This window comes from Vicugna pacos, unplaced genomic scaffold (genome assembly GCF_048564905.1).
Source record: "Vicugna pacos unplaced genomic scaffold, VicPac4 scaffold_19, whole genome shotgun sequence".
In the NCBI taxonomy this organism is placed as follows: Eukaryota; Metazoa; Chordata; class Mammalia; order Artiodactyla; family Camelidae; genus Vicugna; species Vicugna pacos.
This window is the reverse complement of record NW_027328740.1, coordinates 29,561,283-29,583,261: the sequence shown is the minus strand read 5'-3', so window position 1 is coordinate 29,583,261 and position 21,979 is coordinate 29,561,283. Positions and strand designations below refer to the sequence as shown.

The window sequence follows — 21,979 nt, the reverse complement described above, 5'->3', positions numbered from 1 at the left end:
GTTTAAGGAGTATCAGTTATCTACCCTGGTCCCAAATGAGTATATCTACCTAATGCCTATGTAGTAATACAACTTAGAAAATAGGAAAAAAGAGAGAGAGGTAAATAATTTTAAAAAAGGGAGAGATAAAGCTTTGAAAACATTGTATAATTAATAATATTAATGCAAGTTGAAGCAGAGTTTTCAAAAATAATAATAATAATATTTTAAAAAATTTCAAAAAGATTGAAATGGGGGTATATATAATTGCCTAAGAAGTAAAAATTAAGAGGACAATAGAAAATGGAACAGATAAAACAGTTTAAAACAAGGGGTTGTTTGTGTCCTCCTGGAGACAGTGTACATTTAATGTGAAGTCATTCTGTTTTCATCCTGTTTTGGAAGCTCAGCTTGCTGTTTCCAGAGGCCCTCCATTGGATCACTCATCTGTGCTGCTCCCAGGGCATATCATCAAGCAGCTCACTCCTACAACCAACACTGGATTAGGTGCAGCTTTCTTGACTCTGGGCTGGCTTGTCATTGCCCTGCTCAATGCTGCAGTCAGTTTTTGCAGACTGACCAGGCAGGATTGTGCATCATGCCCTCTCCCAGCACCATGGTCAAGGGCTGCTTTATAGCTCAAAAGCTGAGGGGCCACCCACCCGCTCAGGTTGCCGATCACTCTGCTGCTCTGTGCCACTCTACGCTCTACCTCGGGTTTGCAAACCGGGAGTGGGCTCAGGAAAGACTGAGGAACAGCCCGGTCCCTGGTCTGGGCTATAATCCAGCTCCTTGTTCGTCTTGGCAGACAAGTTCTCTGAGGAACCAGGACAGTAGGATCATATTTGCCTCATGCTTCCAACAAGTCTCAGTCTGGCCGTTGATGCTGCTAAGTCCTAAGGTGTAGATGCAGGTTTTACCCCCACTGCCACCTGGGTACAAAGCACCAGAGGCTATGGTGGCTGTTTCTGAGCCCCAGCTGTCTTCACCTGGAAACTTCTGTGGAAATTCAGAGATGGGGATTGCACATTTCACCCCACAGGGCACATCTGCCCTGTTGTTTAATGGAGGGCCCAGGTTGTTCTGCCCTGTGCACCCACAGCCATGGATCAAAGCCCACTCCATTCCCCTGGGCCGCCACAGTGCTGCCATCCTCATCTACCACCCAACTCAGGCAGCATGGCCCTGCCCTCAGCTTTGGGGATGCATCTTTGTCTGGGTGTCACAGGGATTCTCTGTGCCTGTTTGACTTAGTTCTGTCAGGCAACTTATACTCTGTACAGGTCCAAGACTTGGAGGCTCCCCCACCATTCTGCTGACCACTCAGCTGGAGAGGGGAGACACAGTGAATGAGCACCAGTCCTTCATTGATGCTCCCTACCAGTGAGAACTGTCCCACTGTTTTGCCTTTTCTTCTTTCTTTCTTCCTTTTCTCCTACCAGATTTTTTGCATCTTTATCTATTGAAGAAGACAATGTTCTGTCAGAGTTCTGCAGGTTTTCTGTTTAGCTGAGTGGGTCTGTGGATGTGAGTCTTGGTGCATTTTTGGGAAAGGGAGAGCTATGAACATCTTTCTACTCCACCATTTTTGTCTCCACCTCAGAAAGTCTCACTTTATGGTGGAAGATAAACATAGTTTGGAAAAAATGGAAAATGTATTCCATGGAAATGACAAGAAAGTGCAGATTTCAATGCTCAACTCATACAAATATGTTTTAAATTAAGGGCCAGAATGAAAAAATATATGAGATTATATAAGCAAAAAGAGATCAATAAAAATAGGGTATTACACTCATTAAATTATATATGGACCCAACACCTTAAATCCAAAGTATAAGAAGAAATTTTAGTAGACATGAAAGAATTAATTCATTATGAAACAATAATAGTAGATGAGTTTAACACCTCACTATTCTGATAGCCAGATCATCCAGAAAGAATATCTGTAAGGAAACAGAGGTCTTAATAGCATATTAGATCATTTGAAAGTAAGTGAGCAATTGGACACTGCATCAGAAAATCAGAACACATAAACTTTTCAAATGTGCACAGGTTATCTAAGGAATTAACCACATATTATGTCATGAAATGAGCCTCAGGGACTTTAAGCCAATATAGATTACAGCAAGTATTTTTCCATACACAAAAGAATGATACTGTGCTTCAACTGTAGAAAGAATAGGAAAAACACAAACATGAATTCAAACAACATCCTTTAAAAAAATAAAAAATTATCAATGATGAAATCAAGATGTTATGAAATTAAAGAGGTAATAAAATCATACCTGGAGACAAATTACAATGAAAACACAGCTTCATAAAATGTATGCGATGCAGTAAAGACAAGTCTAGATGGAAGATGAGAACAAATAAAGACTTCTACAAGGAAAGAGAAAAACCTCATAGAAACGACCAAGCATACCACACAAAATAACAAGAAACAAGAACAAACAAAACCCAAAGGCAGTAGAATGAGAAATCTTTAATGATTATGTTGAAAATAAACAATATAAAAGTTAAAAAATAAATTACATATCATAAAATGAACAGCTTTAAATTTTCTTAAAAATATTAACAAACAGAAAAGCATTTAGCCAGGCTTATCAAGAAATACAGAGACTGAATCCAAAAAAAATAAGAAATGAAACAGTAGAAATAATATCTGATATTACAGAAATACAAAAAAATGATTATGTAAGCACTATGAGCTGTTACATGACAACCAACTGGACGACTTAATAGAAAAGACAATTTTCTAGAAACATACAGCCTGCCAACACTGAATAAAAAGAAAACTGAGAACTTGAAAAGGGCAATCAGTATAAGTTAAATAAAATCAATAATTTTCAAAACACCCCTTGAACAAAATGCCTGGATGCCAACACTAAAACCTCTTTCCCCCCAACTGTTTAAAAAAATGAAGGAGGAAGGAAAATTCCCAAAGTTATTCTATGAGGCCACCATTACCCTGATAACAAAACCAGTCAAAAACACTTAAAAAAATGAAAATGAAAATCCAATATCCTTGATGAATATACATTCAAAAATCGTCGAAAAACATCAACAGATGAATCCAGCAATACTAAGAAATGATTATACACGATGATCAGTTGGATTCCTTTCCAGAGTCACAAGGATAGTTCAACATACACAAGTCAAACATCGTGACACATATCTAATAAAGGAAGGAAAAATTCACAAGACAATGTCAATACACAAAGAAAAAGCATTTGACAAAATTCAACATACATTCATCATCATAACTCTCATGAAAGTGAGTACAATGGGAACATCTCTCAACATAATAAAGGCCATTTATAACAATTTATAATACACAGGGGAAAGGCTGAAAGCCTTCTGGTTAAATTCGGGAACAAGAAAAGGATTCCTACTCTCAGCACTTGTGTTTAATAGTAATAGAAGAAAGGAAAAGGAAAAGAAAAAGAAATAAAAGAAATGCCAAATGGAAAGGAAGAGTCAAAATTCACACCAGTACTGATGGCATAACAATCTACATAAAGAGTCTTAAGTGCTCCACACTGACTATTATGAACAATAAATAATTTCATCAAGGGAGCAGGGTACAAGATTAATGTAAAGAAGTCTCTTGCACTTCTACACGTTAATCATGGGATACCATAAAATGGATGTTGAAAGCAATAATATTTAAAACCCCATAACCCCGAATATCTTGGAATAAATGTAACCACATATATGAAAGATATAAACACTAAAAATAATAAAACATTGACAAAGAAATGAAAAATGATTCAAAGAAATGGAAAGATGTCTTGTGCTCTTGGATTGAAAGAGTTCATATTGTCAACATGGCCGTAATATGCAAAGAAACCTACAGATTTATTGCAATTCCTCTTACGAAGCTGTAGTATTCTCCACAGAACAAGAAAATAAATAACTCTAAGTTTATATGAAACCATAAAAATTGTCAAAATGACTTCGAGAAAAAACAACAAATCTGGAGGTATAACCCTCCCAGATACCTTACTATACTACAAATCTAAAGTAATAAAAACAACATGGCATTGGCCAAGATATAATCAATAAAAGCAGATAGAGAGCCTAGAAAAATTCCACACACCTCTGAGAAATGAATCTATGATAAAAGAGGCAAGAGTACACAATGGATAAAAGACAGTCTCGTCAATGGATGGTGTTTTGGAAGCTGGACATCTACATGTAAAACAGTGAAATGAGAGCATTCTTTGACATCATATACATAAATAAACTCTAAGTATATTAAGGACCTAAATGTAAGACCTGATCTATAAAACAGCTAGAAGGGAATATTGGTGATACTTTATTGGATATATATCAAAGGAATATTTTCTTATTTCAGTCTCCTAAGGCAAAAGAAACAAAAGCATAACTCAGCAAGTGGGACCTAAACAAACTTGAAAATTTCTGCACAGCTTAGGACACTATAAGTGAAATAAAAACACTGCCTGTGTAATTGGAGAACATATTTGCAAACAATGCAAGTGACCAGGGGTTAATAGATGTAGGTTAATAGGTGTAACATGGATTTAGTTTACACAACGTAAGGTAAAAAACAAAAAAACAATCAAAAACAAGAGAAGAATACCTGAGTTAATATTTTTCAAATGGAAACTTACAGATGAGTAACAGGCAAGTGATAAAATTGCCCAATATTGCTAATTATTAGATAATTGCAAATCAAAACCACAATGAGTTATCACTTAAAACTGGTCAAATGGCTATTATCAAAAAGTCTACAAATAGAAAATGTTGGAAACGATGTGGAGGTAACAAATCTCTTGTATTCTCTTGGTAGGAATGTAAATTGTTGGAACTTGTATGGAAAACAGTATTCAGATTTGTTTAAAAACTAAAAAGTTAACTATCATAAGACCCAGTAATAACTCTCCTAAAAGAAATCTGGGGAAAAAACCTAAATTGAGAAGAAACAATGTTTACAACAGCACTGTTTATAATATGCAAATCAGGGAAGCAATCCAAGTGTCCAGAGTAGACTATGGACTTAAGAATATATGATGTTTCTATAAATATACAATGGAATATTACTCAGCCATGAAAAAGTATAACACATTGCTATTTCAGCATCATGAATGGACCTATTAAATATTGTGCTTAGTAAAGTAACTTAGACAAAGACAAAAGTATATAATATAATTTATATGTGGAATCTAAATTATAACAAATATCTATGTACATCTATCTATAGCTATCTATTGATAGGTGACAGGTAAATAGATAGATAGGAGGATAATACTTGATAGATTGCTACATAGATAGATAGATAGATAGATAGATAGATAGATAGATAGATAGATAGATAGATAGATAGATAGATATTGACATGATGGAGTTGTAAAGAGTTTAGATAGACAAGACTTAAGAGACTCAAATATATGGGAAAAAGTTTATGTTTACCAAAGAGAAGGGAAAGAGATTTTAATGGTAGAACATTGACAGATAGAAAATAGTATACATAAAGGAGATTAGCAACATTGATAGTCTGTATAGATCATGGAATTATACACAATAGCTTAAAATAATTGTGTGTTACAATCATTGTAATAATTCATAATGCATTATAATCTACAAAGTGGTTATAATTAACTATGCTGTACATCTGAAACTACACAATATAGTAAATCTACTCTATTTCAAATAAAAAGAAAACATCTCAGGTATAATTTAGTCCTTTTTCCGCTGATAGCAGCTTCCTTTAATATTGTTTTATTTTTATTTTTACCTTTGATGGTTACTGACTCAAATTATTTCTTTTACTGTTGTAAACACTTTACCAGTTTGAGGTATCTATATTTATTGTCCCTGATTTCCTATTTTTCCCCCTTTAAACCAAATAGTATAGTAGCATTTAAAAGCACACCCAAAGAAACTGTTGAAACTTTCTCGGGGTATCTCCTTAGATTTTTGGACAATGTTTTGCATATATTTGCCATTTTATATTTCTTTGAAGATTTCTATTCTACACCTCTTATTAGGTGTATCGGTTTTGTTTTTTTATCACATTCAGGTTATGTTTGTCTGGTAAATTCTTTATTTTCACTTTATAAATAAGTGATAACTGTTTAATTATTATTGGGTGAGTTAGTTCTTATTTCAGTTGTTTGAAAATGTAATTTTATTTACCCTTGGCCTATGTTTTCTGCTCAGAAATCTTCTTATAGCTTAATGGGGGATACTTTGTAGATTTTCATAACTTTTTTTGGCTGCCTTTACAATATTTTCTCTGTCATTGACTTGCCATTTTGCATATGATTTATCTTGAAGGAGGTCCCTTTGTCTTAATGTTATTCATGTTTTGTTGTCTCGCGGACTTGAATATCAGTTCCTTACACAGGTTCAGGAAGTTATCAACTATTACTTCTTTATATACACCATCAGCTGCCTTCTAATTTTCTTCTCCCTCCAGGATTCCACTCTAATGTGCACTTCCTGAGGAAGTCTGATGGCTACTTTTGAATATCCTCACTTTTTAATATCTTGTATCTCTGCACTCTCATATCATTTCTAGTTTTGTATTGGTGAGATTGCTAATCTCTCTTCCACAAAGACAGTCTACTTCCAATGCTTTCTGTTGCATTCTTCACTTCATTTATTAAGTTCTCCTGGCCCTCAAACAATGTTTGGCTATTTTATAGTTTCATTCTCTTTGGTAATGTATTTCTTATCATCATTTAATTTATTCTTGAGCTCACTAAACTACATTCTTAGTATTGTTTTTTGTATTGAGTTTCTGAATGACACCTATTTGGATTCTCTCTTAGTTATATGGCAATATACCATGACTTAAGTCTGTTTGCTGCATGGTTTACATTGTGTGTGTGTGTCTGTGCGCAGGTGCATGTGCATGTGTGTCTGTGTCTGTGTGGGTGTATGTGTCTGTGTATCTGTGTGTGTGCGTGCCCTATAATGTAACTGTGATTGGTCATGGTCTTGTAAATGATTTCTCTGATGACACTTAATAACAGATTGGGAGTTGGAGTCCTTGCTTTTGTTTTCTGGTAGTTTGCAATATTGCACAATTTTTGGTTTTACTTTTCTGAGCTACCTCTGATAATATTTCAAAATGGCACTTTCCAGTCGCTACTGTCTGGATAACAGATGTGCTTTCACTGTCACTTCTTAGACTTCTCTGGTAATTAATGCCACTGTTGTCACTGGGACAGCGACAAAATATCTCAAGGGATATGATATCCCTTGAGACTCAGTGTACACATTGGGGAAATGTGTAAAGACAGGTGGGTATTTGGAATCAGGCAAGGGCCTTTGTAATGTCCAGTGTTGCAAGGTATCTTGTCTCCACCACTGTGAAAGGGGAGTAGGGACATTGTCATGAATGTCTGAGTGTCTGAAGGATGGAATTTCTGTCTCTATTGTTGCTCACTCCTAGTTACATGTGACCATGAGTATTGGTGCAGTGGGGGCTGAAGCTGTGTGAACCACTGAGACCCCGTTTCTACTGGGTTCTCTGAACTTGTGGACTCAGATATCCTATTCAGGGGGCCTTGGTTGCAGACACCAAATCTGCTCTTCCCTCACTTCTGCCACCTTTGCGTGTTTTAATCCACCAAACTTCACCTGTTCACTTGAGTTCTGAAGTATTGTTTTGTGTTGTAGTTATTTTTGTTGAGATGTGAACGTTTTACTGACTGTAGATATAAGGGGAGAGACAAAAATAGTTTAAACTTATGTCACTTTTAAAAGTATATACTTTTTCAATTAAAAGCTTAAATTCTACATAGGACATTGTAAAAACTGTAAAGAAAGTGAACAAATCATCTCCCCTAAAATCATAGTACTACAAAATATTTTGATTTCCCTGGGTTCTGTTCTTCAAAGTTTTTCCCACCTACATGCATATTTTACTATAATATATACTTATAATCTCTTTAAAATCAATTAAATTATTAAAATATTTCTCTGCACTGTAAATATAGCGCTGTTGTTTCACTAATTTATTACTAGTAGCTTTCACATTTCTGCCTTCTCCATCCTTCTTCCCTGTCCACACAGGAAAACACTATTTGTACAGTACACATATATATGTGATTCTGTTCCTGTTTTTTTATGATTATTTCTCTTATATCTTTATTTTCCTCATTTAAGTGACAACATAGAGTGTTTTCCTCTGTATGATTTATTTTCTTGTGTGCAGCACTCTCTGGGTCCAGTCACATTGTTCCAAATAGCAGAAGTTTATTTTTTAATATGACAATGACTAAGTATTTATTCTTTTATCTATATCTCACATCTACTTCAGCCAAACATCTGCTGATGGGCAGTTGAATTGTGCATCTATCCTTTGGTATTATAAATGTTAATGTTTAAAACATTGGGGGTAATATATCCTTTAATGTGAATGTTTTCATTTTTTTGAGATTTATAACAATCACTGGAATTGCTGTAACATATACTGCTTGTATTTCTAGTTTTCTGAGCACTGACCACACTATTATAATAGTGGATGCATCAATTTATATTTCCACAAACAGTGTACCTGGGTTCCCTTTTATCGACATTCTTATTAATTTTTGTCATTTGTAGACTTTTTTTAATAGACATTTTGGTTGCTGTGAGTTTATATTTCATTCTGGTTTTGATTTATGATTTCCTAATGAATAGCAAAGTTATGTTTCTTCTTATGTGCAAGAAAATCATTCACATGTCTGTTTTTGAAAAGTTTCAATGAAGATCTTTCTACTGCTTTTAAGTTTGGGTCTTTGTTTTTTAACTATTGAGTCTAATATGCTATATATATATTATGTAGATTAATATCTTGTTGGTTTCATTGTCTGAAACTCTTCCTTTTATCTGTGTGTTGTCATAATTCTTGCTGAACATTTCCTTTGCTATGCAAAAGATTTTACACTTCACACTTATACAAGAAGTGGAATCCCTGTATCACATAATACATCTATTATTTCCTCAGTAATATTAAAAACTGTTATTGTTTGTTTTCCTTATTTTTTTCACTAAGGAGATAGATCAAAAGTAAATATTCATATGATTTATCTCAAAGGCGGTTCTGCTCCTGTTGGTCAGAAATTGTATAGTTTCAGGTTTTACATGTAGGAAATTAATCCATTTTTATCTTATTATGTATAATATGGAAGGAAGTGCTCTTACATCTTCCTTTTACTTGTACTGTCCAGTGTTCACAGAACTACTTGTTGAAGAGACTGCCTTTTTCCATTGTATACTCTTGCCTCCTTCATTGTAGACTAACTGACCATATGAGTGTGGGTTTATTTTAGGACTTTTTATTTTGTTCCATTAATCTATGTGAATCTTTTAGTGATATATTTTGATGTTTTGTTTACTCTAACTTTGAAGTATATTCTTAAGTCAGGGAGGATAATACCCACAGCTGTGTTCATTTACTGAAGATAATTTTAGAAAATTTGGGTCTTTCACAATTTTGTATAAATTTTATTATATTTCTCCTTGTTTTGTGAAGAAACACATTGATTCTGTGAGAATAGAAATTTTCTAAAAGGAAAAACCTGAGAAAAATTTTAAAGTGTGGTGGATAAATCATAGAATATTAAACAACCAATGGATTGATGCATAAATCAAAGTAAAAATACATAAAGAATTATGATAAGAAAAACAAAGTCCATGGGGGTATAGCAAAAGCAGTATTAATAGGGATGCTTATAGCAAAATAATCCCACTTATAAAAATAAGAAACATCTCTCTTTTATAACATAATCTTACATACAAAAGAAGAAGAAAAATAATAAACAAACTTGATAGTATGTGGAAAGACAACTGAAAGGTCAGAACATAAATAAATAAAATAAAGATTAATAATAGAAACATCTAGTCAAACTACATAATGGCTTTTGAAAGATAAATATAACTGATAAACTTTAACGAGACACATGAGCAAAAAAGTGAGTACAGATAAAAAAGCTCCAAAATAAATGAGAAGTTACAGCTTATAAAAAATAACACAAATCATCATAAAATTATACAACAAATTATATGCCATTAAAAATGTCCCTAGAAGAAGTGGAGAATTACTTAGAAAGACCTAATCTCCAGGATGGAATGAGTAATAGAAAATGTTAACAGATTATCACTAATGGAATTGAATAAGAAATTAAACAAAATCTCCCAAGATACAAAATTCCAGGCCTAGACAGCCTCACAGGTGAATTCTGCCAAACATTTAGAGAAGAGCTATCACCTATTCTTCTCAGAGAATTCCAATAATTTGCAGAGGAAGGAAGGCTTCCTACCCCACATTTCTATATCACACTACTACTAAAACAGGAACAAATATCTCATAAAATTACAGGTTAAATACTACTGATAAGCATAGATGCAAAAATCATCAATAAATTGTTAGCAAAGAAAACAAAATATTAAAAGGATTATACAGTATGATTAAGTCCCTTTTATGCAAGGGATGCAAAATTGATTCAATACCCAGAAATTAATCAATATGATACACCAAACTAACAAACTGAAAAATAAAAATTATATGGTCACCTCAAAAGTGTCATAAAATGTTTTGACAAATCCATTATCTATTTATGATTAAATTTCTCCTCAAATTGGGCATGAGGAAACATACCTCAACACAGTTAAGTCATATATGACAAGAACTCAGCTAACATGACACTCACTGATTAAAAGCTGAAAGCATCTCCTGTAAGAGAAGGAAGATGAAAAATAATGCTCACTCTTACCACTGTTATTCAATATAGTATTGGAAATTCTAGCCATAGCTATCCATAATACAAGTAAATAAAATATAGCTATTTCAAAAAAAGGAGTAAAATTATCTGTTTGCAGATGAAATACGTTAAACAGAAATCATAAAGAAGACGCCATAAGACTACTAGGGCTTATGAATGCGTCTGGTAAAATTTCAGAATGTAAAATTAACATACAGAAAACTTGCATTTCTACACACTAACAACAAACTAACAGATAGAGGAAGTGAGGTAACTGTCTCACTTACAGTTGCATTAAAAAAAATCAAGAAATGTATCCATCCAAGGAGTTAAATATACTGTAATAAGAAAACTATAAATATTTGTAACAGAAATTGAAGATAATGCAAATAGATGAATGGATATACTGTGTTCATATATTAGGAAAAAATATTGTTTAAATGACAGTACTAGCCAAGAAAATACACAAATTAAATTCAGTGCCTATCAAAATACAAAGTGCATTTTCAGACACTTACAAAAAATAATTCTTAAATTTTCATGTAAACACAAAAGAGTTGAAATCACTAAAAAAGAAAAGAAAAGAAAAGAAAACAAACAAACTAAAAACACAAACAAGTTTGACAAAAACAAATAGAAAGTATCACTGTGCCTGATTTTAAACTCTAATACAAAGCTACAGTAATGAATATGGTAGTGGCACAGAACAAACAGAATAATGGAACACAACATAATGCCTAAAAATGAAATCAGACAATTATGCTCCTTTAGCCCATTACAAATAAATTAATATACAGTGGTGGAAAGGTAATCAACAGGCACATGAAAATGGTCAACATCACTAATCATCAGAAAAATGCAAGTCCAAAACACAATTAGATTTTATGTCAGTCCTGTCAGAATGAATATGATCAGAACTATTACAAATATAAATGTTGGTGAGGATGTAAGAAAAAGAACCCTGATGCGCTGATTGAATGAATGTAAATTTGTGCTGCCACTGTGGAAAACAGTATGGAGTTTTATATAAAATTAAAAATGAAATATGATCCAACATTTCTATATCTGGATACTTATTCCAATAAAATAAAAACACTAAGCAGAAAAGATAAATTCAACCATATACTCACTGCGGCATTATTTACAATAGCCAGGATATAGAAGCAAATTAATTGCTCATCAATATATGATGGACAAAGAAAATGTCTGTTTATAGTATATATATCTAACCATCTATTAACTGAAGATTTATCTATATTTGAATATATATATGCATACACACTATATATATATTATGCACACTATATATATATATGTATGCACACACACACATAAAATTTCAATGGGTTATTACTCAGCTCTAAAAAGTATAAGTTCTTGTCATTTGCAAAAAATGGATAGACCAAGAGGGTAATATGCTAAGTGAAATTAGTCACACAGATAATGACAAATGCTAAATTATTTTTCTCATATTCTGATTTTAAAACAAATTAACATAACAAAACAGAAAAGGAGTAATAGATATAGAAAGATACAGGTTGTTTACAAGAAGGAGGGAAATGTAGTGAAGAAAAAGAAATAGTTCAGAAAAATTAAGAGAGAATATTTTCCAGTTGCAATTTAAATGAGTCAGGAACAAGAAATTTACTGTATGAGGAATAGTCAATAACTATGAAATATCTTTAAATAGCAACATATCATAAATAAATTTATTCTTGTTATCAGTTTGAAATGTATTAAAATTTGCAAACATTATGTAATGTAAGAGAAACTAACACAATGTTATACATTAAAGTACACTTCAAAAACAAACAAATATACTTATAGAAAAAAACAGATTTGTAGTTAACAGAGGCAGGGGTTGGGAAAGAAGAATTAGATTAATACACTCGAAAGATACAAACTTCCAGCCGTTAAAAAACGTGTTCTAGGGATGCTACATTTTAACATGATAAATACAATTAATACTGCTTTTTGTTATATATGAATGTTGTTAAGAGGGTAGACGCTAAGATTTCTCAACACAACTAAAAACAAATTGTATTTCTTTAATATTATATCTAAATGAGATAATGAATTCTCTGTAAAATTGCTATATTTACTTCATGATACATGTGACTCAAATATCTACCCTTTGCACCTAAACTTACACAATGTCTTATGTCAATTATCTCTCAATAAAAGCAGAAGGAAAAATGGAAAGACAATGATCATTGTTTCCCATGTCATTTCTCATTACTGTTTTTGAAGCAAGTAATCGTGAGTCATGATAGAGTTATCCTAGATAAAGATGCAAATATATAAGTGATTCTAATAAATTATACATAAAGATACTAATATAACTAGTGTTCTACCATGCCTTAAACTTTCTTCATGATAACAGACCACTGATTTTGTAGGCATCAAAATTTCACTCTGTGAATTCATCTGAGATTAGGGAATGGATAAAAAATGTAACCATGGCTGCTTTTCTTTGAGTGTTAATATTCACTGTCTCAGACCAAAAGTCTCATCTCCCCAACAGCATCAGTAAGTAAGGAACATGCTAGGTTGCAAAAAATCTCAGCATGGTAAAACCTCAGAACTCCTACAGTTCTTAACTGTTTTGCAATTGGAATGCAATAATGACAAAGACTTGATTTTGGAAAACAATATGGTGTTTTCCCATGGTTGCATTAAGGGATGTGAGGATAATCCCTGAGATCCACAGGAATTATCCTCGCTCAAGTGCTGGCAAAGAACTATAAAGTTTCTGCATTATTAGGACTGAGGACTGCTTTCAAAATAATGACTATGCTCACTGTATTCCAGGTAGTCCAACGAAATAAAGGTTATTGCTATTTGTAGTTGAACGGGAATACATCAGCAGTTCAGTCTCTATAAATTAGTCAATGGGTGTTCAAAGCCAAAATATGATGTGTCAACAATGAGAATTAAAAGAGAAAAAAACTTGGACATAAGCTTAAATTAAAAAGGAGACACAATCCTGTGCTGGGCTCTGGGGATTGGAGACTGTATATGCCTCAGTCCAATTCAAGGGTTCAGTGGCTTGGCCCTAGCATCAGCTCGGGATTCAATGAAAAGATAACAATTAGCATATTGGGAGAAATATAATATTCCTCTCCCTGATCGGAAGAAAATCTGGTGGCTCAATGAAACTCTTAATTCACAGAGATTCTGCCAGATGCAGAATAATAATTCACTGATGACTCAACTAAGACAAACTTCGTTACTGCTTAAAAATGCATCTTCACACACATACACGCAGTGGAAGACAGATTTGTTGTATTTAGTGGGAAGAATTCAGTGGACAAAGCTCAGAGAATAGTTTTCAAAGCACCAGGCAACTTTTGTTCATTTGCCAATATTCTAGTTTTCCCAGGTAGAAAACTAGAGATGGAGAAACAAACGATATAATTTTTTAGGATTTCTAATTTTGAAATTAAAGTGTAGCTTTTGACTTATCACTATAGAGTCTTGTTATGATGATTATGGTAAGACCCACTGTCTGATAAGGGAGCTGGAAACTAGCTGCTGAACCAGCCCTTCTGAACCCCAGACTGATAATGTAAGCTACAACATAGCCACCATCAGATTTGAGCTGACAAACTTGAAAGGTTGATGTTTCTGTTATAGGAACAATCACTTCTGTCCAGGCATAGATCTTCTGTTGCAAGTGGGCTCTTTCCTTCTCTTGGTAAAAGTCATATTGGTGGGAAGTTGCTAGAGCTTACCCTGGCCCGTTTGCCCATTCTCCAGATTATCAAAGGCTTTCTTCACAAATGGTGACACATTTTCTGGACTCAATTTTGCCTTTCCAGTCTTATTAGATGACACTGGCTGCATCATTGTGAGCAGAAGCCTTAGGCTCCCTGAACTTGCCTACAATTTTTCCAGAATTTCAGCTCATTTCACATTCTGAAATTGCTTCACCATTTATTTTAAATTAATGGGAAAGAGTCAAAGTCTTCCATTAATATTATATATTTCCTAATATCTGCAGAAATTTGGTATTCTTGCAGTTAGACAAATATTTAATTCTACCACCCTCATCTCTTTTTTGTCCACACAGTTCAGATTGCAATTCAGTTACTGAATACGACCACCCCAACCAAGGGGCTAGTACCTCGCAGATACTTCCTGTGTGAAGGTTAGCAAGGGCACAAGTTATGTGGGGTGAATAAACCTACACTAAATGTTTGCAATGGCATTGTCAATTGTGGATAAAGCTCTGATTCTAAGAAGTCAATTAATTAGAAATAAGTATAGTTATTGGTATGGGGAAGAGAATCAGCTATTTTGGGGTGGGTGGGTGATGAAGAGACAGGAAAAAATCCAGCAAATGAGAATGGAATGCTTTAGGTCTCTGGAGGCATGAATTAAGAAGAAAATAATACTTTGTCTCCTGTACCTATCTCCAATTACAGTCTTGAGTGACTAGCCTTGGGCTACGAAAAGAGCTAGTTTGTGGTGAAGAATAAAGACCATAATGAAACTGTTTGTAAACCATGAAAGTTTTGTTGTTTCAGGAAAGTAGATTTTGCTTAAAGTTAACATGTATTTTTCATTCACTAAATACTAAAATGCATCCTGTGGCATGAGCTGTGCTTACTGTGCTGGTATCCAAGTTAGGCAAGGAAAGGAGGATAGACAGAAAATATCTAGAGGAGGTGATTTCTGTACTGAGACTGGGGAAATCTAAATAGGTAAAAGGAGGACATTCTAAGTCTAAGGATAAGCTGGAGCAATAGTTGTGAGTTTGGATTTAATATGGTTGATAAGCATTTGCCTGGATGTATCTCCAGAAACAGTGAAACATAAAGATATGCCAAATTAGTCAGATGCCAGATCGATAATGAAATGACTAAACCAAGATGAGTTTGTGGGCTTAGATTTGGAAAAGTATTAAGTGCAACCCTGAAGATGTAAGCTTGTGTTTGGCTGGAACATAAAAGTAACTTAAAATATTCACTCTAAAAATATAGTGCAGACTCTTGAGTGGAGAAAAATAAAGCAACATTTGGAATGCTTAGAAAACAGCACAAGGAAGACCATAGATAAAGTTCCTTGTTAAATTTTACCACATGCTGAATGTACCATCTGAGACTATATCATGTGACTTTTATTATACCAGAGATGACATAATAAAGACCATGATCCCTGGGCCGGTTCCTGCATTTTCATCCTGTTCCAACATAACCTAACTTAACACATTTAATACTTTTCAGGATGAACCAGAAACCACTAAGTAATTTTCCCTCTCTCCATGTTTTAGTCTTTTTCCAAATTCTTCCATTTTCTCTTCTTCCTCACAGAAATTATTTAAATTTACACTCATGTTGTTCCATCAAATGATCATATCAAACAAATATCTCTTTTTTTCTTTAAATGGTAACTTAGTATCACTTTTAACTCTTATCTCTATTTAAAAAAATAAGGATAATAAAGTACAATTCTATGTTTATTGTTCAAATAAGAAAATTGCAGATATTTGTCAAAATTTGCAAACATCAATTTTAATCTTTGTTATCATGCATAACCTGGTAGTCCTCTGGTAGTTCAGTTGTAATTAGGATGACGTTCATAAACTGAAGATGTCTGATGAGTTGGCCTTGAAATAGAAGTAGCTGATGTATCAGCTATCACTGGCACTGGAAACCGTGGGTTACTCACAGGTTGAAGTTTACAAAAACGACCTTCATTGGCAGATATGTTGTGATATCTATTTGGAAAATAAGAAGGCTCCACCATCAGTCCAAAATAATTGCTCTGTAAGGGGGACAAAATGCTGTATTGAGAAGTAGAAGTTGTAGTTGTAATGAAGTTCACAACACGGCCATTTGCTTCAGTGTAGCTGCTTTGAGAGTGCCCGTGGACAGTGGTCAACTGATTTAAAATAGCTAGTTGTTCCACTGCAATATTTTCTGGTGGTCTAACTGACGTTGATGATGGAGGAGAAAAATCACCTCTGAGCGGGGTAGTTTTATCACAAATTATGTGGCCAATAGAGGGCTTTCTTATTAGAGGCATGTTTAAATCTGCAGAAGGTAAAAATGCACTTTCTCCACTAGTGTCAGCCACAAAATCAGAATTATTTTTATCAACATTACTTCCTCCTTTAAAGTGCTTCTTGTTGAAATCTCGAGCCAATAAAGACACCAGAGAGGCATTTTTAATCCCAACTCTTCTTTTTATTCTCACTAAAAGCTGAGGACAGCCTCGTTTAAAATTTGGATTATGGTAGAACTGCAGCTACAACCAAAGGAGAAAGGTTTTAGTAATAATTTAAACCAAAATACATAACTACAATAAGCCTTAACTTTAAAACCTCAGATTTCATGTTTAGTATGCAAAGATAATATCATCAAAATATGAACATTGCTGACGATATTTTGAAGTTCCTTATTTGGAAAATACACATGTAAATAGTATAGTCATCAAATTAAAGAATTTAGTGTTTGCAGTAACGGTGAATGCCACTTTTGAAAAGCAGCTTTCATACCTTCACTTAGATTTCTGATAAGATTCATAGCTGCTAGCAAACTTTCTCATAGTCTTGAAGAGTTAAGTCACTGTCCTCATTTTTAGAAAAAATAAAGAATTTAAGCATTTGTAGTTTTATACTATTTTCAAAATCTAGATTTACATTTATATTACCATAGATTGATTTACAAAATAAAATTTTATACATAAGTTACCAAGTCATAACTAAAATTTGTGTATACCTTGCTTAAAACAGAGGCTTCTTTTTCTTCTGCCAGAAAGTCAACTAGACAAGCAGATCTTTGACATTTCTGCCGCACTTTACTAAACCCATAAAGGTTAAGCTGTCTAACTAAACTTTTCATACTTCCAGTTTCAAATATTCTGAAAGGGGCCTTTCTTTCCAAAACTTCCTTCTTAAAGACATCTTCAACAATAACTATGGAAGTTCCATTATCATCCCACCAGATGGATTTAAATTGGTCACTCCCAGCCTTTTTCCAGAGTTTTCTTGGAAATGTCAGAGAACGAAAATCATTATCTTCATCTGGTTCCAAGACACAATGTGTGTAACATGGTCTTTTTATCAAGGATTTTTCAGACAAAGTCTGAAAAGCATTTTCTTCAATCATACACCTCAAGTCCAAGTCCCCAGAGAATGTTTGATCACACGATAGAGATCTACCGGGGTTTCCTGAATCAGTTGGTCCATCTTTAGGAGGCACATCTTGAATTTCTGAAGAAATATGTGCCATCTCAAATAACATTTCCTACAGCTACTTTTCTAATCTGCATGATTTTGAGCAGTGCAGCTTCAAATGCTGCTTAAGCAGGCCTGCACAGTTAAACTGATAGGCCATCAACATGGTTCTCAACCTGAGTGGCTGTGACATCACAAAAAGACTGGTCTCTTAGCAACCCAAGTGTAACAATCAGCCAGTGTTTCCTTCTCATTAATCCAGTTAAAATGAAATATATAGGATATTTATTTTTATACTGTGATGTGCAAATATTTTCCCGAGACTATCTTTTTAAACAATTTAACTTTGGGGTGTATGAGATAAAACAATCTCATTCCTTTTGTACCCAAATTTATACAACATTGGTGAACAGAGTATAAATATGCACAAAGTAAATAAAATAATTTTAAAATATTGGAATTTAAAGTGAAATTTGTGTAAAATTTTTACAGAATGGTTATAACAATTTCATTATCATTTGTAATTAAAGTGAATCAAAATTTGATTTGTAAACGGAAGTAGTTATTTCTCTGTGTACTTTACAATAAGTAGCTCTATATTCAAAACATCAGCAGAATAAATATCAGTTTATTTGTTATGTTTATAAATAAATGTTAAATATTTATGAATTAAAATTAAATTAAAATAATCAATCAAATTTAAGAAATTCCAAAGGGAGGAATTTTGTTTAAATTTTATTTCAGTGCTATAAGTAAAACAAATGTAATTTAATATTCTACTTTACAATTACACAAGAGAAAAATCTGATTGTACACTTACAAATGTTTATTTTTGCCATTCTTTCACTCAGAGGTTTTTAAGTCCCTAGAAGGAATAATTTTTCTTGTCATTTTTAATCCATACTCTTGTGGCTTCTGTTAAGTGTTCCAAAATGATGTTGATAAATAAAGTTATGCATAAGGTCCTGGGTTCTATAAGCAGTGACCCCATTAAGGGGCAAACAAACAAACAATCAAAAAACAAAAAAGTAACATTATATGTGGGTTAGTGTGGAAAAGATAAGGTAATGCATTTTAGGAAGCCATATGTTTTCCAGTCCTGAAACAGTTGGCATTGTTAGTATAATATGGCATTTTAAGGCAAGTGTTTGTTCACTAATTGCAAATAATAGCTATGCTCTGTATCAGTAAACTGTAGTAAGTCCAGTTCTACCAAAACTTATATTATTTATTTAGAAATAAATTCCATTAAACATAAGCCAAATTCAAATTATTGATAAAATTTTAAAATAAATAAATGTACACTCAAGCTACAATGTAAATTTTTCCTTCAGTATGTGTATATTCCATTCTAAATAAATATTATCAACCTGAATTCATTGCATATTATAAGAATTATAAACTATAGTTAAGTATGATTTAGCCCTGATTCATAAATATTATTTAACATACACAAATCAATAAATGTGATACCATCCCTTAAAAAACAGAGAATTCAAAGGTAACAATCTCAAAAAAATGTAGGAAAATTATTGACAGAACTGATCTTAACTTTTGTATACAAAAAATTCTTAACAAATTCTCTCTAGATAGAATATAACTAAAGATAAAAATAGCCATATATGAAAAACCCATGACTTTCATCAAGTTCAATATTAACATACAGGAAAGTTTTCCTCTGGTACAGTAATACGAAAAAGTAGCTCATCCTCACAAGTCCTAAATTACACTACAAGAAGTCCTAGCCAGAAAAACTAGTCAAGAAACATTAAAAAAGACATCCAACTTGTAAACAAGCAGTACTATTTTTACAGATGACGTAATTACACATAGATGGAAAACTCCATAGACTCCTCCAGTGACTGTTAGAAATTGTCAACAAACTTAATAAACTTGCAGAATACAAAATCAATATACAAATATCTGTTGCATTTTTATATACTAACAACAAATTATCAGAAAGAGTAATTAGGAAAACTATTGTGTGTAAACTTATACCAAAAAGAATAAAATAGGAATAAAATAGATAAGTGAAATTAAAGATCTAAACATAGATCTATAAATTAAAGGTGCAAGAAATATAAGTAAACCAAATAAATAGAAAGATATTCTGTGCTCATAGATTGTATACAATGAGAGGAAATACTATAATCTATCTTTCGCATATTCAATCTCCCCAGCACTACTTATTAAGGAGAATGTCTTTGCTTCATTTTATACTCTTGCTTCCTTTTTCATGGGTAAATTGATCATAGGTGTGAGGGATTATATCTGGTTGCGCTATTCTCTTCTATTGATTGGTGTCTGTTTTTGATCCAATATCATGTTTTTTAAATTACTAAATCTTTAAAGGACTCTTTAACATCAGATTATTTAACACTATTAGATTTAATACTACTTTTCAAGATTATTTTGGCAAGTCATGATCTTTATGGTTACATATAAATTTTGAAAGTATTTGTTCTATTTAATGGAAAAATCTCATGGGTATTTTGACATGAATCACACTAAATGTAGATTGCCTTGTGTAGTATGTTTGTTTCAACCACATAGTTTCACATCATTAACATAAGAGATCTTTTCATTTCTTGGGAACAGATTTAATTACATTCATCAATGTCTTCTATTTTTTAATGTATAGGTTTTCATCTTATTTGTTACCTTGATTTTAGGTATTCTTTACATATGTAAATAATTATATATATTACATTTGTAAACTGGTTCCCTACACAAATATAACAGGCAGAAGGCAGTGGCAAGATATATTCAAAGTCTTGAATGAAAGAAAGCTATAATCTAAGATAATTTATCAAGCAAGTCTATTTTTTAGAATAGAAGGAGAGATAAATAACTTCCATAAAAGTGAATACTTAAAGAATTTAGCAACAGAAATGAAATAATGAAAGATCTAGTCTAAAGAAAAAAACAGAAATCTATAGAAAGTAGAAAGAAATAATTAGAAAGACAATAGCTGCCATGACATAAAATAGAATATACATGATGTTGTAAAACAGGACATCATAATTTTTAAGGGTCAGAGAGCGAAACAGGACAATACAGAGTATTTTCTTCTTGTTTCTCTTCTCTGTAGGAGGGGTTAGAGTTTGTATTCCTATCAGTCAAAATAAACAGATATATTAACGGGTCAATACACATACAAAAGACGGTAACCAGAAGTCAAAAGCTTACAATGAATTAATAAAGCCAAAAAGAAACCAAGATAATAAAGAAAAGTTATATAGCCACAAAAAGAAAAAGAAATGAACAAAAAGGAAATACAAAATTAACTGGGAAATGAAGTTCAATATGGAAATAAACAGCAATCTATCAATAATTATCAAAATTGTTAATAGACTAAGTGCTTCAATCAAAAGATATTTATTGTCAGATGGGATATTATAACAAGACCCTACATTATGAAGCATACAAGGGACCCACTTTAGTAAGAGGAAAACACATCAATTGAAAGTCAGAAGATGGAAAAATATATTCCATGCAAATGGACATGACAAGAAAGCAGGACTATGAGTACTGACTTCACACAAAATAGACTTTCAATGAAAGGCCATAGAGAAAGATAAACAAGGACATGATATAATAATTAAAGGAGCAAAACAAAATGAGGGTATCATACTCATTAAGATATATGCACTCAATATATGAGCACCTAAATAAGTAAAGCAAGTACTAATAGATAAAAAGGGAGAAATCGGAGGGAACACAATCACAGTAGGAGACTCTAACTCCCCATTACCATGACTAGACAAGCTTTCAGACAGAATATAAATAATAGAACAAAGATACTAAAATATACGATGAAATAATTGGAGTTGGTTGATATTTTCAAAACACTACTTCTCCCCAAAGCAGAATATACATTCTTTTCTAGTGCACATGGAACATTTTCGAGGAAAGATTATGTACTCAGGTACAGAAGAGGCCTCAACAAACTTTAAAAGATAAAAATTTTTTCAAGCATCTTTTCTGAGTATAATACCATGAAAGTAGAAATAAATCACAGAAAAACAGGGAGAAAAATTTACGGCATGTAGATTAAACAACATGGTACTAAAACAAGTAGGGGAGGTGAAGAAGTAAA

The 21,979-nt window shown here is 32.8% G+C and overlaps 1 protein-coding gene across 1 annotated transcript; it reads right to left on the bottom strand.

Annotated features, from left to right (window-relative positions):
* Window positions 1-16,140: 16,140 nt before the first annotated feature.
* Window positions 16,141-18,080, bottom strand: LOC140693051 (heat shock transcription factor, Y-linked-like). Its single transcript, XM_072957165.1, has 2 exons — window positions 17,423-18,080; window positions 16,141-16,949 (listed from the first exon to the last, which is right to left on the bottom strand). The coding sequence occupies exons 1-2, from the start codon at window positions 17,945-17,947 to the stop codon at window positions 16,257-16,259; spliced, it is 1,218 nt and encodes a 405-aa protein (XP_072813266.1). The 5' UTR covers window positions 17,948-18,080; the 3' UTR covers window positions 16,141-16,256.
* Between the last annotated feature and the right edge of the window lie 3,899 nt (window positions 18,081-21,979).